The 17,711-nt window shown below is 26.5% G+C and overlaps 1 protein-coding gene across 1 annotated transcript in view; it reads right to left on the reverse strand.

Moving 5' to 3' along the window:
- LOC108003406 (RNA-binding protein fusilli) overlaps positions 1–17,151 on the reverse strand; it is a 20,617-nt gene extending 3,466 nt beyond the window's left edge. Inside the window, exons 1-10 of the mRNA XM_062073748.1 lie at positions 17,005–17,151; positions 9,861–10,055; positions 9,463–9,691; positions 6,446–6,535; positions 4,618–4,672; positions 4,435–4,545; positions 3,627–3,897; positions 3,339–3,554; positions 3,018–3,245; positions 1–2,939 (exon numbers count right to left, since the gene is read on the reverse strand). The exon at positions 1–2,939 is cut by the window's left edge and continues 3,466 nt beyond it. Coding sequence (XP_061929732.1) covers positions 2,067–2,939; positions 3,018–3,245; positions 3,339–3,554; positions 3,627–3,897; positions 4,435–4,545; positions 4,618–4,672; positions 6,446–6,535; positions 9,463–9,691; positions 9,861–10,055; positions 17,005–17,151 — 2,415 coding nt within the window. The 3' untranslated portion in view covers positions 1–2,066. The remainder of the gene's footprint in view (positions 2,940–3,017; positions 3,246–3,338; positions 3,555–3,626; positions 3,898–4,434; positions 4,546–4,617; positions 4,673–6,445; positions 6,536–9,462; positions 9,692–9,860; positions 10,056–17,004) is intronic.
- Between the last annotated feature and the right edge of the window lie 560 nt (positions 17,152–17,711).

Consider the following 17,711-nt stretch of genomic DNA (forward strand, 5'->3'; position numbering starts at 1 on the left):
CTTTTATAAGCAACGGCAATAAAAACATTGATTCATTGTCATTCATTCTGCGAAATATAAATTTTCCACGTATACACTACTCGTCAGGTCCCTCAATATATTTTTTCCTTCAGTTTTTCTAACATTCACAAAAATATATAGAAAAGTATCAAGAAAATAAATGCCGCCGACACCAAGTTAAAAAAAATCACAAGCTAAAATTTTTAAATATAGCACGAAGATTTTACTTCTTTTAATTATATTTTATTGAAAAATATTTGTTTAAAAAGAATTAAATTATCGTACAAAATAATATTTAAGTATTAATCTAATATTTTTTTTTGGCGGCATTATCATCATCTTATAACATTTGCTATATAAATTGGACTACTTCATAAATTGGAATACTCCATAAATTGGAGCTTAAAAAATTGATAACATTGGATGGAATGTCCATTTACTTATTGCTAATAAAAATATTTTTAGTAAAATATATTGAAAAATATTTGTTTAAAGAGAATTAAATTATTGTACAAAATAATATTTAAGTATTAATCTAATATTTTTTTTGACGGTATTATCATCATCTTATAACATTTGCTATATTTTGAGCAATGCTCAAACTATATATTCATATAAATCTTATATGAATTTTATCATAATAAACGTATAAAAAAAAAGTTGAAGAAAAAATATTTAATTAATTTTTAATTAATTAATTTTTCTTCGTGCTTTATACATCGTTCACTAAATTCACTTCATTCACACTATTCCGATCAATAAATATATTTGCATTACTAGGATTATCAGTCGCGTAAAAGATATATATTGCTTCAATTGGTTTTCCTGTATCGAGCTCAAAGTGTTCTCTACGCGGCTCAGAGAAAAGCAAATTTTGTTATGTATAGCGAGGGCTAGAAATAGATTTGTAAATCCTGTCGTGGGATTTTAGTCAATCACATAGAATTGGCTCAGAAAGCTCTCTCTTGCGCTTTGCAATTGCGAATATTGTCCTAATATGAAACTACAACATAATTGCAGGCTCTTTCTTTTTTTAAAAAATTTTTTTATTTGACGTGCGTAAAGTAGATGCCACGTAAAGAAGATGGTACTCCATAAATTGGAGCTTAAAAAATTGATAACATTGGATGGAATGTCCATTTACTTATCGCTAATAAAAATATTTTTAGCAAAATATATAAATCATTCGTATATATATATATATATTTATATGTTTATATCCATATTTCGATTTTTATATTTATATAAATCTATATGTATATATATATATTTACATGCGCATATAAATCACGAAATCTTCAAGAAAATAAGAAAATATCTTAGATCGAAGAATTCTTGATTCATGATAAGGCACTTTACACTGCACACATTATACATTAAAATACAAAATATAATTGCTCTTGTAATATATAAGAACTTGTTTAACAAAAAAAAAAAAAAAAAAAAAAAGAAGAAGAAGAAGAAGAAGGAATATACGATCACGTTCCAATGATATATATTCTTTCGAATGCAACGTGACCGCCAAAAAACTTATGTTATATAAGAAAGTAACATAAGAAGAAAATCATTCTAAGTACTGTTGCACAATTAAGTATAAAATACCAACTTTGAAATGATTATATATGTAACATGTATATTCTCTAAAGAAAAAGATTTAAGAGAATGAGCTAATAAAAATAACAGTCACCGTATTAATATATTGATATGAAAAAAAGTGGTTGCACAAAATATCATGCGGAATGTCGCTTGTAAATAATTATCATGAACAAAAATATTTACCATATATATTCGTAGAAGAATATAAATCATCCATTGTAACACACTTTCACACAGTAATGATGCAATTAAAATAAGTTTGTCTATATGTCATATAAAGAAATAAATGTCTCAAAATCACAACCTTTTGTTGCAAGCTACGAGAAATGTATGAAGGAACGAATGATTATTAAACGTTTTTCAAAATCTACTTACAATGGCATAAAAAAATACATAGAAAAAAGATTCATTATAAAAGAAGACACATCGGCCACACAGTGTACGATCATAATCAATATTTTAACAATATTTTAAATTTGAGGATAAAATTGAGCAGGATAAGGCAAGCCTGGTGCCGCAGCTGGAGCTTGCGCGTGAAATGCAGTCGCTGGTGTGTGCCATGTAGCACGTTTCGCGACGGTGCTTGATGTATCAGGTGGAAATGCAGTTTCCCAAGTTCTCTTTAGTCCCATTATGGCAGCCGGATTAATAGGGGCAGCCTGAACAATAGGTGTCAGAAGACTATGCGGTGCCGGTGCCCGTAAAATAGGAATTCGAGAGGGTACATTAAAAAGTAAGAAAGGTGTTGGCGCGGGTGGTTGAGCATGAAGCGCTGCAGCAGCTGCAGCTGCTGCAGCTGCTGCTGAAGGTGCCATGGCATAGGCAGGAATCTGATGCTGTGGATTCGGACCCGGTAGAGCAAGTGTTTTAGTTGTAGCTGATGAAGTAGGGGAAGCAGGAGTTGTAGAGGTGGGAGGAGGATTTGAGGCTAGAGCCATTAACCAAAAGTCTTGATTTCGAATTGCCTGCGCTTGAGCCTGAGCTTGAGCTTGCGCTTGAGCCTGCGCTTGTGCTTGGGCTTGAGCCTGTACTAACGCGTGAATGTCCCAGAGGGGAGGTTGTGCCGTCGGTACCGGTACCGGTACCGGCGTCGGCGGAGGCGGATGTGTCAAAGTTGCGGGAGTTTGTGTGGTCAACGTACCGGGTGATAGTAGAGCCTTGGTTGATGGTGGAGTTACTGCACCTGTCAATACCAAATTCATATCGTCTCCGCTGCATTGAAATACTTCGATATACCGTTGTTTTTTGCCATATATCATGTAACGATGATGTCGCTGCGATGCACATGCATATGCTGAACTTTCACTGTCCATTTGAATAAACGCTTCACCGGAAGGTTGACCCTGAATAAATAAACAAAATATATATTAATAATTTATATATAAACATGATTATGATATAGAAAAAACATATATACGTACTTGAGCATTATAAACCATATGTACACCCTGATAAACAATATTCTTAGAATGTTCGCCCATGAACTCAAGAATGTGTTCAACGAGAGCTTCATACGGAAGACCACGTAATCTAACACAATCCTTACGCGTACCAGAAGTGATAATATGCTGTGGAACTATGGGAGGGAGTTGTGGAATAGGTGGTGTTGGAAGTACGACTTGTTTAGGATCTATCGCCCTATTTAAAACCTAATCAAAATTAATATGCATATATATAATATTTACTTTCAGTTTTTATTTAGTTCTTTTTTTTATTTTATTATTTTCATTATTTGTACGTACTTGTTGAACTTCAGCAATCGTACTTCGAAAAAGTTCAATGTATCGACTTCCGATACAATCTCTGTGTTTACTTAAGGCTTTCACAGCATCTTCCTCTTTTGCAAAAAGAACGAATGCATCTCCAGTTGCCCTACCATCTGGCTTTTTCACAAATAAAACACCATCTTCTCCATCTAATACGTGACAAGGCTTTTGCCCTGATAAAAAGAAGTCCAACTGAAAAATAATGTATGGATAAAATGAAAATAAAAATCATAAAGAAATGTATAGAAAATTTTATATATATACCACTTGTTTAGCAACGCAATCATATGGTAAGCCTCTCATTCTAACAATAACTTGAGCTCCTCTAGATAAAAATGCATGAGCTTCACCACTAGTTCCACCAGCTACACCAACAAAATCCTCTCCAGATGCCTTATATACTTCTATATATCTTCCACCCATATGATGTTTATGCCTTTTTAATGCCATGTCTCTGTGTTCTTTATTAACAAACCGTACTAATGCTTCTCCGTTACGTCTTCCCATAGGACTTAAACACAGAGCTACACCACCCCTATAAAATAATGATATTTTGTAATACAAATCAATATATCAATATAACTAGTTAAAATTTTATAGATAATAAGAAATAGTAAGAAATAAATAAAGAATAATGAAAATATAGGTAAAATAAATATAGAAATTATATATATTAGAATTATAATTCTTGAAAATTATTAAAGAAATCTATACAAATAATTCACAAGATTCATGACCCAAGATAATGCTTATCATTGCATAAGCAAGAAATAAATAATATTTTAAATTTGTTCTAAAAATCTTATATATAATATATATAAATTGTTGTATAAATGTAATAATCTTATATATTTTATATATAAATTGTTGTTTTTATAAATTTTATATATATAAAATAAACCTTACAATTTGAGTAATATATATTCATCCATAAATTTATTTATAAATTGAATATAAATTTTTACCTTTTTTATACGATTCCAAGTGGCTTGTATACAAATACCACAGCAATTATTACAATGTACTTTATTAAATTTCAATTTTAAAATTAAAATTTATAAATTTCACTTACTTAGCAACATTTAAGCCACGAAAAAATTTTGCTATGTCTTGATCAGATGATTGCCAAGGAAGACCTCTAGCTCTTACTACACAGCCATTATCAACTTCTTCATCTTTTGAGCTATAAAAAAATATCATAAAATTAATAAAATAAATTTAATTAATAACATATCAAAATTCAATGAGAACTTACCATATACCAGGTTCTAAAATAATATTAACTGTTTCAGGATTTTGGAAGATGTGACCTATAATAAAAATAATAAATAAAAACAATGAAATAAATATTTAAATTAATATTGAAATAAATAATTAATAGCATTTTGATAAAATTTATAATAATACAAAAAGAACAAAATAGCGATTAACCTTAGTTGCTTATGTCATAATTGCAATGACTCACTTGGATCCAAAAAACGATTATCAATCATTAAAATATTATTCGTTAAAATATTTGTTTAAAAAATATTATATTCGATAAAATTAAAATATAAATGTGATAAATTTCAATATCGTATATAACAAAATGTTTTTAATATAAATCTTATTTTATTATAAACAAAAAAATTAATTCTTCCGCAAAAAAAAAATATAATCATCGTTCCAAAATTGCCATTTAACACTCGCATTTTCTTTGTAATCATACACCGCCAAGTTTGTCTCCGATTTCTCAAGCTTGAGCAAAATGCTTAGTTTCGATTTGCCTACTCAATGTAATGTCAGCATATCTTTCAAAAACTTTTTATATTTCATGAATTGAAACTTTCCTTTCATCATCATTTTTAAAATTCTTTTTTATAAAAATATTTATACATCATATATGAAGGAAGGAAATTTTATCTGATATTTGTAAATGATACAATAGATATATATGTATATAAAAATTTTGCAAAATTAAATACAACAAACATTAAATACTTATAAAATAAACGTGCATTCGTGTCTTAAAACAAATAATAATTCTTTGCTTATTAAATGCGCGCACGCACTTGTCATAGTTGGCACGTGATATGTAAGTACAAGATTGAAAATTAAAGTCTGAGTTGAGCACCATTGTGATAAGAAATATATTATGACCGTCACTGCTCATAACGTTACATAGCTTGACCTGCACTCATAAACTATGAACACACATAAAGAACTAATATATAGATCTGAAATATACACAACACTATTCGTTCTATTCTTTTATTCTTTTTTTTTTGTCTTCATCTTTTTTCTGTCGGCATTTTTTCATTTAAGTAAAGCAAGCATAACTAAGTAAAATTGGAAACTAAAGATAAATATTGTATATAGAAATATATTTATAATATGAATATCCAATAAAAAGTTAATATGTTTACAAATGAAAGAATTTTAAATTCATAATAATCTACAAATTGTGAAATTACATTTAATTTAACATTTTATTATGTTCTACTATTACGATAATTATAAATATATAAAAAATTTTTTTTAAATTAAATAATTTTTTTTAAAATTAAGACATCAAAAATGTTTTTTTGCATATATCTCATATCATAAAAGAAACTTTTAATTTTTTGAAAAATATCCTTAAATAATTCATTATTAATGACAAAAAAAATAGACTTAAAGATTTAGTAACAAACTAATTGAAATTCAGTTACATGAAGTTGAGAATAGAATGGCATTAATTTATAAATCTATATGTAGTTCTTACTTACAGTATTATCAAAAATCGATCAATCAAAAACGATTATGATTAAATATTCAAGTACGTTTACTGAGTGCAAGCAATACAAAATGTACGTTTTTTTGCTCATACTTCAAGAAAGATAGAGATATCATATGTGAACCTTAATCTTTGTTGAGAAATAGATTACTTTTTTTAATAAGTTACTGACACATTAATTAAAAAAAGAGAAAAAATTTATATCATGTATAATGATGAAAAAAATAAATATTTTTTTCTTTTTTTGTTTTCTTTTCTTTTCATGTTTCGTGTTTTTCACATTGCACTCAAACTTGAAAAATGTATAAAGATTTATTAATCGACTTACCATCTTTTATCATTCTCTGTATTACACAGATCATATCTTGTATTTCTTTTACATGATAATCATTCTCAGTATCTAATGGTAGACCGAAATCTAATGTTCATCAGTCAAGGATAAATCACCAGTTTTAATTTAATAACAGTAAATTATTTATCGATATCGATATCAAAATGAAGATTTCAATAATCGATTCTTTTATATAAGCATTAAAAATGTATTGAGATAAGTACAAACATTATTGAACATACTATCATCAAAAAAATTATAAATTAATCACAAATTGATAATTAATTTCAACCTCTTTTGTTAAAACAATATAGATTAATTAAAATTATGATACACCGATAAAAATTACAATATTATTTTTATAAAAATAAAATTTTTTTAAATCAGAATATCAGAATTTATGAACTTATAATATTTCACAAAGAATAGACGTGACTATGCGAAAAACATGGGTAACTAAAATGTCGAGAAATCGAACGAACTTGTTACGCGCATAATTATCCACATATCTCAGTTGGTCGTCAGGCTGTTAGCAATATCTCTACGAGCATGACCTTTAAACCGTGTTCTGCGCGTGATAAGACTGCGATGATTACTTCTTGAGACTTTCTTAAGTCATTCGATTGATATTGGCAGTACATTTTGATTTCATCTGTTTCCATCGCTTTTCATCTCTCATTTGAAAAAATTGATATCAAATTCAAAGTACAAACAAAAAATATAAACAATCATAATAATTTTAATAAAATTTTTTATAATAAAAGAATATTATTTCTGATTTATTTATCAAGAATTTATACGAAGATAAAACACCAGATAAATAAAAGATTAAGATGATCCAAATAATTATAAAATATTTCTGGATTATAAATTTATATAACCATTATTCTTAATTGAAATATTTTAAGAAATTTTCAATTGGAATAGATAAAAACAAATCAAAAAAGAGTCGATTGATTGTGATATGACACTGACATCGATCGATATTTGTGTATATTGTATCTCGTTAGCCACAGGTGGTTCTGTTTTATTAACGACAGACACATCGACACATAACACGATCAGATAGTGTCGTGGAAATGATTATAATACTATAGTCTTTACTCGTGCTTAATAGCGAGATTGGATTAGATTCATGATAGCTCATTTGTATTAAGAACGTTTTCTTTTTTGGATTCAATCTCATCTACAAATATGTCTATAACTTTCATACAAATGAAAAAAATTATAGAATGAAGAAAGAAGTTAATCTGATATACATCCAGATGCAAAAGCGGATTTTTAATTTTAATCCCAAATATAAAAAAAATATGTAAAATATATCGTAGATATGTAAATGAATATTATTCATACATATTCAAACAAATATAAAAATACAAGTGATATATCGAAAAATAATAGAAAATATTCTCTATACCATTTTTATAACTACAAATACTACTTTATAAAAAAGAAATGCATGTTAAAATATAACTGCCATCAAATAAAAAATAAATAATATATATAAAATCAAGTAATTTTCTACAAGTTTATAAATAAATGCTTCAACAAATATTACATGTTAAAAATAAAAAACATACCTTAAATTTAAATTTTAATTTATGTTTTAGTAAATTATGCCTATTATCAAAAAAATTTTCACTTTTACAATACACTTTTACAATACATAAATTGAAGTGAATAAATATAATTATACACTTTCACACGTTATTTAAAAAAATCTATTTCGCGAAAATTAAACCAAGAGATATAGTTAAGAAATTGAATTATAATTTATTATAATCGAATACATATATGCTGACCGGTAGGAACGCAGTTAACATGATACGTATACACCCTCCACTCACTTGCGGACTGACTTTGCATCAGCGGTTAGTTCGTCGTCAAGTTCATCGAATATGTTGGATTCGACTTCTGTCGCGCCGCCTAACGGCTGCACGCTTTGGAATTCTTGTTTCGACCATAGTCGTCGCCTTAAGACAATTATACGATATCGAAAACTAAACTTTCAACTTTGAACAATGAATTGTGCTCATGACGACCAATCGAATTCAATAATTAATTATGAATAAAATATCATCAAAATATTTATAACATTTGAATTTTAATATGCTATTTTTTTTTTTGAATGCTTTTTTAAATATCCAAAAATTAAAATATTTCATCCTAATATCTCGAAAGAGGGAGTAACTTGATATTAAGATATCTTACATCTATTTATGCAAGACATGCTGAGAGTATACGTATACAAGTAAACATATACTACTAAATGATTACTAGTAAATATATACTACTAAATGAATAAATATATAGTACGTTTTACCTAAATTTATCACTTGAAATATCTTGAAATTCGAAATTCGACTTGTAAACTTAAATTTTTCAAGTTGTTTAAAATCTCTTGTGAATATTTTATTTAATTTTCAAGTTTTGAAAACATTTCATTTATATCAACATAATTGTTTCTCTTTCTCAATTTTTACAAAATATAGGCAAAATATTAACATGAATATCATCATGATAACAAATATAATCAAGAATTGTTTAACATATTTAAATATGCATGTGACATTTAAAATATAATGATAAATATGAAATATTCTCAATACCAAAATTAAACAAAATATTACTTTATTAATGAAATATTATTGTGTTAATGGAAATTTTATTTATATAAATTTTAATGATTTAGATAATTAAATTAAAAATTATAAAATGATATTGAAATTGTCTTCAAAATGATTATTATATACAAAAAAAATAAAGTACAGCATTTCATTTAAAAAAAATAAATTATTTAATAAACTCTTTCTAATAAAATAAGATATTATATATATTATTATCATATATAAATAGTAAATAATATATATAATAATCATAAAATATATAATTTTATACAATTTTTTAAGAAAATATTTTTATGAATTCAAGACTTTAAATGATAAAGATAAGCAAAATATTCTATATAAAAATAATATAAAAATTAATATTTAATAAAATTTAAAAAAGGATACATTCCAACATCTCTTGTATCCCAAATGTTGAAAGTTCTCCATGAGTTGAATAACAGGCAACAAATTCCTTTCGAAGATCATGAAAGAGAGTATAATGTTCTGGCACGTCGATGTCTTTGTTACATGCCTCTGGATGCAAGCATTGTCTCATCGGCGCCTGACCGTCTACGACGAAACGTGGTGCAGAACCGGATGTCATGCATGACATAGAAGACCACCATGCTTCAAACTTTTATTAAAAATGAATTTTTTTTTTTAATATTTCATATATTCATAAAAATATATATATTTTTTTATTTTTTTGTCATTTATTAATTATAAGCAAAAAATAAATTCTTATCTTTTTTATTTATATAATATAATTATTTAAAATCATGTAGAGTTTTTCAATAAGTCACCTGTTGAATGGCTTGCTCTAAAGGAATTCCGTGTTCTCGAACTGTCCTCTCAGTTAACGCTGGAGCATGCGCCAATGCTGCTTCACTGATGACTCCGCTACTTCCGGCAACTGCCGGATTGTCGCTACCGGTTCCAGGTGTACAACTTTCGTCCATTACCATCGGTCGTACAATATATTGTTGCCTTCCCAGCACCTATGAAAATTATTTTCGCAAATAATCAGTATTTACAATATATTTTCATCTATTCATTCTTCATTAAAATTTTTGAAAAAAATATGAATTATTTAGTTTTAAATATTTATGTAACATACAAAAATATTGAATAAAAAATTTAATATATCTTTTTATATAATATTTAAATATTTAATATTTAATATTTAAAATGTTAACAATATTTATTATGCTATTCAATGAAAATCATATGATTTATCAATAATAAAGTTTAATAATTCTGATATTCAATAGACTCCTGTTACTATGCAATGTGTTATGCATTACCTACTTATTAGCCGAACAGGTTGCATGTACAAAGGGGTAAGTCAATGAAACAAATAACAAAAATTTTTTATCAAATATTTATCTAATATTTTTACTTTTATAACCAAAAAGACTTTATTAAATTATGACTATATATATTCAATATAATCATAACAAATTATATTATTAGCAATAAATTGTATTATTTTTTTTATTTTTTTCTTTTAAAACATAGTATGAAATTATTTTCATATTAAATAAATATAAAAATTATCTTTTATCTGAATATCCATCAAGCAAGTACTCATAGAAAATAAAGATTATAAAAAATTTTATATATATACTTCAAAAATTTTTTTCGAAAGATTAATTTAATATTGAATAAGAATTAATATACATATATTTGTTATAATAAGAATTAATATATATATTTGTTATAACAAGAATTAATATATATATTTTTTATTATATATTTTATCATATCATATTATCATATTATTCAGTAAATTGAATTACATATCATTTATATTATATACATATCATTTTATATTATGTTTTATAATAATTTTTTTAATAATATTGTATAAACAATTGAATTTCATTGATAAATATATTAATTAATTAATTATTTATCAATCAAATTTATTTATTGTACAAACCGAATATTTCAATTAATTTATAATTAAATTAAAATAAAAATAGAAATTTTTTTTAAGCAAATAAATTCTTCAACTACTTATGTTAAAATCTCATTGTATCTTGAAACAAAGTAAATTATCTGAGTTTAAAAATGTCACGCAGCTTCATAATTAAATTATTAATAATTATTAGTATAAATATGAAATAATTATTTATAATATACAAAAGAATATGAACGATGAAACAAACATTAGAAAGAAAGGAAAAAGTAATATAAAAATAATGATCATCAATATATCATCAATTCTATTCAACAATCGTTGCGACTTAATCTTTTACTACATTTCAAATACGGATAGAAAGTATCAACCGGTTAGAAATGAAAACTTCTTCATCAGAATAAATGTGAACACTGAACCCGATTTCTCAATTCGATTGAGGAAACATTGAAAAATTTATTCATATGTATTTTTAAGAAATAAGAAAAATGATTTATCAATATAGAATATTTTTAAATATGAAAATGAAGAATAAGTAAAAAAATATATTTGAAAATTAAATAATTATTAACATTTAAAATGTTTTCCTTATTATTAAAAAATATATATATATTTTTTTAAATTTTTAATTAAACAAATATTTAAATATATTTTTTTTTGAATATTTGTAAAATGTATCACAAATTTATAGCGTTTCATTTATTAGATTTTATTCTATGTATTTAAATATATGTTCGCGAATATCACATGGTAGTCACACACAGTAGAAAGACGTAAAAAAGAAGTAAAGTAAGTACAAGAAACTTAATAGGCAGGTTCTTTGATGTGGGGTTAACGGATCAAGGTAGTTCGGTAACAAGTAAGCCATCGTCTTGGACTATCTTCGTCGATAAAACCTCGTATACGACGTAGATGAACTAGTATTCTATTACGTAAATGTTAATTATATTAATTACTAATTATTCAGTTTTTTATAAATCACCATTTTGAATAAATATTAAAAATATTATAATGCGATGAAATATCATGATGAACAAAAGTATTTCCTATTTAAATTTAAAATTTTTCTATGATAATAATTAATTTATTTTTGTTGAGAAATGCAAATCGGTTGTGTTTTCGAAAATCATAATAAAGATTGTAATAAAATTTTATTTAATAACTTAAAACAAAAAATATAAAATCACAAATTTTTACTAAGTTGTAATTCTGCTTTATTAAAAATTATATTTTTAATATCATATTCTTTTAAAAAAAATTTAATAATATTGTATTTTATTTTATAATATTGTATTTTATGTAAATGACATCTACATTATATGTACAACTTTTACTTGCAAAAATTTATACAATAATCTTCACAATTTAATTTTATAATAATATTGCTATATACATATATATATATATATAATTTTTGACATTTACATATCTATAATCCATAAGAATATTCATATTGCATAATTATTGAATATAAATGTACAAATATTTTTTTACTTATTTATATAATAGATATTTTTTCAGTATTTATATAGTAGAATATATATATGCATATGGAACTTTGATAACGGAATTCTACACCTGCAAATCGAGATTAAGAAAATAATGATAACGTTCTATGATTAGAATTTGTTCTCAAAGAAGCCTTACAAATATTTGAAACTTTCAAGACAAGTTGTCAATTATATACGTCAATTATATAATAGGCAATAGTTGAGAAGATAATTTTTTAAAGATTTTTTTTCGTCAAATTTTTAATGTAATCTTTGATAAAGATTTTTATTATAAGAGATTTCATGTTTTTAATTTCAGATTTGTTTAATTCTTCGAACCCGTAAAAAAATTGATATTCGATATGAAACGATATGCACGAAGTTAGAAATATAATTATTATTAAATTAGAAATTTTTATTAATTAATCGATTTTTTTATTAGATATTATTATAAAATAATGATCAGGTAACGATCATGCTTGGTTGAATAATCTTATGATAAAATGAATTAAAATATGATGAAAATAGGCAATATAATCGCATATTAAAGTGTCATAACCCTGAATATCTGTCGTGGCAACAAAGTAAAGCGTGAAGCATGATTCGAAGCAAACTCATAAATTGCAAATCTAACAAGTCAGAGCGCAAATGCGAGACGGTCAACGAGCAAAAGAACGATATTTGCTTGGAAGGGAAAGGGGCGGGGGGTCAAAAGTCGCGAGTTGCGTTGCTCACAGAAACTATCTTGTCCTCGTTGAGGATAACAATGAAGCAAAGGAAACACCAAATTCCTTCATTGAAGGTCTTCAATTTTCTGTATATGTACAATAGAAGAAATATATTCTGTAAACAATATTAATGACTACTTTATAAACTGTTATTTATTAATTTAAAATAATCAAGAAATTTCAATTTCCAAAAAGTATCTAAATCTTTTGATCCAATCAAAATAATGGAAAAAAAAATCTTTTTAGAGCCATTCTCTAACTAGAGAGAATTTCTATCAGTAAAGAGTAAATAATAGTGACCTATTAAGATATAAATTTTTTACAAAAAAAATATTGTCACTATCTACAAAACGATTATCTTTCATATTTATATTTAGATATTATAAGTAATATATTTTTATGTAAGTCTCAATCATATAGAATAATCGGGATAATTATTTCTATCGTTGAATGACGACAGTAGAGGAAAGGATTTCAACGTCCTTCGAACTCTTCTCGAATCTTTTTCCCACAGAATACATTATATCTTAGCGGTATTTATGAGACTAGAACCCGACGACATCAACACAAAGAAGGAGAGAAACTATGGAGGGAAGAGAAAAAGCTTTCAGAATGGTGAACCGGAATGGAACGGACGCAAATAATAGACTGTACGCGTAATATCTAAAGTCCAGAAAATCAAAGAAAATAAAAAAAGAAGCGGTTCTTGGTGTGGCAGAAACGAAACATTAAAATGAGTTAACGCAATCAAAATCATATTATGATTTTACATGACGTAGAAAGAAATGACATGTAAAATTAATAATAGTGAAATAAAGATACATGTTTTATTTAAAAGAAACTATTTGAAACGTTGAATAAGGAAATATACAGCAAAGGTTAAGCCTATAAATCAACGTCGCTCATTATAGTTCGACTTGACGATCGACTTTAAACGCCGGAAACGAATTACAATAGGTGAGTTGTGCAAGCATTTTTAAACGAATTATGATTGCGATCAAATTAGAATTAGACAATATTTAAATCGAAAGTTAGAAATCTTCCCTAACCGTTCAAATAATATTGAACATTTTAATTGCCATTTTAATAAAAAAAAAATAAAAATAACTATATTAAGTTTTATTAATAAAATTCGTTTCACATTAGGAATAATTTTGTGTAAAATTATAATAAAAATATGATTATATATATTTTATTTTTAAAAACTCTTTTTAAACGGACAACGTTTAAAAGAATCAATTCCTTAGAATTACAGGACATAACTTCGAGATTTTTGTTTGCTCACATAAAATCACACGATGCTTGTGTTTTCGAGTTTCAATCTTTATAATTTTTTATAAATATTCATAATTTTTCTTTCCTGATTTAAGTCAATGTTCTCTCTTTTCACACAGTGAGGGAGGAACATTTCATGGATCTTGGCGAAATAAACCGAGAAGAGAATAAACAAGTTATTGCACTTGTAATAACGAAAGGAAAGCGAGAGGCAATTTGGCGTTTGCTGACAATAAAAAATTCAAAGATATAAAGGAATGTATTTACTTATATATGTAATATTTATCAAGATATTCAATCTACTTTTAAATAAATTTGATTCTCTAAAAGGCTGTACATCTCATACCTTGCAATTTCTATTATTTCTATCAGAGCAAAAAGCAAAGTTTTCACAATCCTATATTAGAAGTTACTAAAAACTAGAAACTTTCGATTTTCCTATTGTATATGAATCTTTTGATACTTATCTGATATTTAATTTATATTGTTACATGAAATCAAATTGTTTAAAATAATATAAATACAAACATTTTGATTAATTGTCTGATTGTCTTTTACTTACATTAAATATTAACTAATTTTAATTCCTATAATTCAAATTTCAAAATATACAAAATTTTGCTAAATATTTTTCGTTGTTGTAATTTCCAAAACCGCTTTCCAATTTATAAAGCAAAAAAATTTTTTTAATATATATATATATATAACGCGCTAATATATATTTAACGATTAGTAGTATCGCATTTTGATAACATTATTGAATGCGTAGAACTGATAATTAATCGACAATACTATTAGTATTTTTTTTAGGAATTTTATTTAGGGACATATATTAATGTAAAAATACATCGGATACCTAAATAATATTAAAGATAAAAAATTTTAAATACCGAACAATTCGGATCATATAACGATTTGTTGATAGGTATATCGGATAGTTATAATAATAATAATAATAATACTTATATATATATATATACACGTAGATACTATATATATTTACTATTATAAGGTATATCAATTATTGGATTTGCATGAAGACTTAGCAAAAGGAAAGGGCCATTATCCTCGATTGGTTTCGATTGGAGATAGTCAGGTATGTAACTTGAGGGAAAAAGGAAACGATCGTCCAGCTGGAACTCAAATGCACTCGTGCAAGACGATTCACAACAAAGAATAAAGAAAAGTAGACGCACCTGTTGCAGCGCTAGATGTTCCCTTATTTCTCAAATTCACTGTTGAGAAAATTTTATTTTGTCACAATCAAATCGAAATTTGAAAGTTCATCGAAGTAAATATAATAATTTATTAGACGCATAATGTAAACTATATAAAACGAAATTTACTTTTTTTCAAATGTTTCTTAGAAAATTATTTCATTTACTTTTCTACATAATGATCGATTTATAAAAGTTTTTCAATATTTTACGAAAGAATGCGATTAAAATGAAAATAAATCGAATATTATTTAACTTTGAATATTAATGAAAACTCGATATGATAAAAGTCCAATTTCAATCGATCAAGTTTAATGCAAAAAAACATTGAATATTAATGATAATATTTAAATAATTGTGAATTCTAATCAATATTTTTGCGTATAATCTACATTAAAAATATCATTATCTCAATCATAAGGTGATTTTATTGATCATTATTTTACAACATCTATAATTAATTTGAAAATAATTTAAAATGATTTTTTCAATTATATTTACAAATTATACGATTGATATGTTTTCTATTTTCACTTAAAAATTCTTATGTACTTTTGAATTGAAACAATTATGAGAAAAATATTAATGATAAAAAAATTTATTTTATATGATATTAAAAAACAATAAATCTAAATAATTAATATCAAATATCGATTAAAAATCACGTTTTAATAGAAAGTATAGTTTCACTATCATAATATAAGAGAATTAATAAGAAACGGAATCCATGGCGCCAGATAATCTCGATGGCAAAGCTGGAGGTAATGGACGACCTTTCGAGGGCGCGACGCTCCGCCCCCACCGGATAATTCGAGAAACAATGGCAGCCGGAGACATGCAGAGGCACGGCGACACGGTTTCAGTACAAACACGAAGATTGACAGCGGTAAAAAAACTTTTATGAAAATTAAATGATATATCGATAATTTTTGATATCACGGCTTTAATGAAATAATTAATTAATTGTTTGGAATCGTTCGTTGATAATTATCTTCGAATCGAAAACGAAAAGAAACACGAAGGAAAACACTATCAATTATATTTCAGATTACTCGAAAAATTTGAACGATTTTTTAAAACAAGATATTTTTTAATTAGTTAATATAACATATGTGAATCATATTGCATAAATGTCATAAATCATACAAAGAATTGTAATTATTGTATATTGCTCATAAAAATCGCATGCAGAAAATGAGTGACACAAATCGGTGAATCATTTAATATTATTTTATATTCTTGAATTAATTCAACTTTTCTTTTTTCATTCCTATTTTTTTTTCTTTTTCAATAATTATTCTATATATGTAACATACCTTATTCTGTAGTACGTCGATAAGCACATAAACCAATAGCGTGATTTCCTCTTCATCAGAACCAAGAGCATTACCCTGGAGACCGGCCGTCGCCACGTAAAGGGCAACCAGGTGAGTCGGTCCCCTCGTAGCGCCCATAGTCTGCATCGTGCCAGGGTTTACCTTTCGTTTCCGTCGCAATCCGTTCCGTTTGGACACTACTCACTTCTGGGTCAATGTACACCTGAACCCTATTATCAAAGTAGCACACCGTACGGACACGGATTGTACGACACGTAACCGTGTCCTAGACGAGGCTGAAAAATTAACTCCAGGCCTCTTGTTATACTCTTTTCCCACCTGATAAAACCTTTACACGTTTCACTAAAGTTAAACACGTTCACAGATCCTTGGTATCCTTTTTCGATGACATTGTTGTCTTATTTATTGTTTGAGGTTAAGAATCGACAATCGTGATCGCGAGCCGATGGATGATATCACGATGTGCAACGCGCCACGTTTGCGCAAGTATCGCGTAATAATAACTTGACTAATTCGGCCCCCCAATAAACGTGAATAAAAATTTGTTTCCGCGGTTCTTTCACCGTCAATGAACCGCCGCGTCGCGAGTGGCAAGGTTTCGTGCAACACTGGCGAACCCCAATCGTTGCGCGCACACGTCGTCGTTGCCTCACCTGGCGACTGCGCATCGAACCCGTCGCTCGTTG

The sequence above is a fragment of the Apis cerana genome, linkage group LG4, assembly GCF_029169275.1.
Source record: "Apis cerana isolate GH-2021 linkage group LG4, AcerK_1.0, whole genome shotgun sequence".
NCBI lineage: Eukaryota > Metazoa > Arthropoda > Insecta > Hymenoptera > Apidae > Apis > Apis cerana.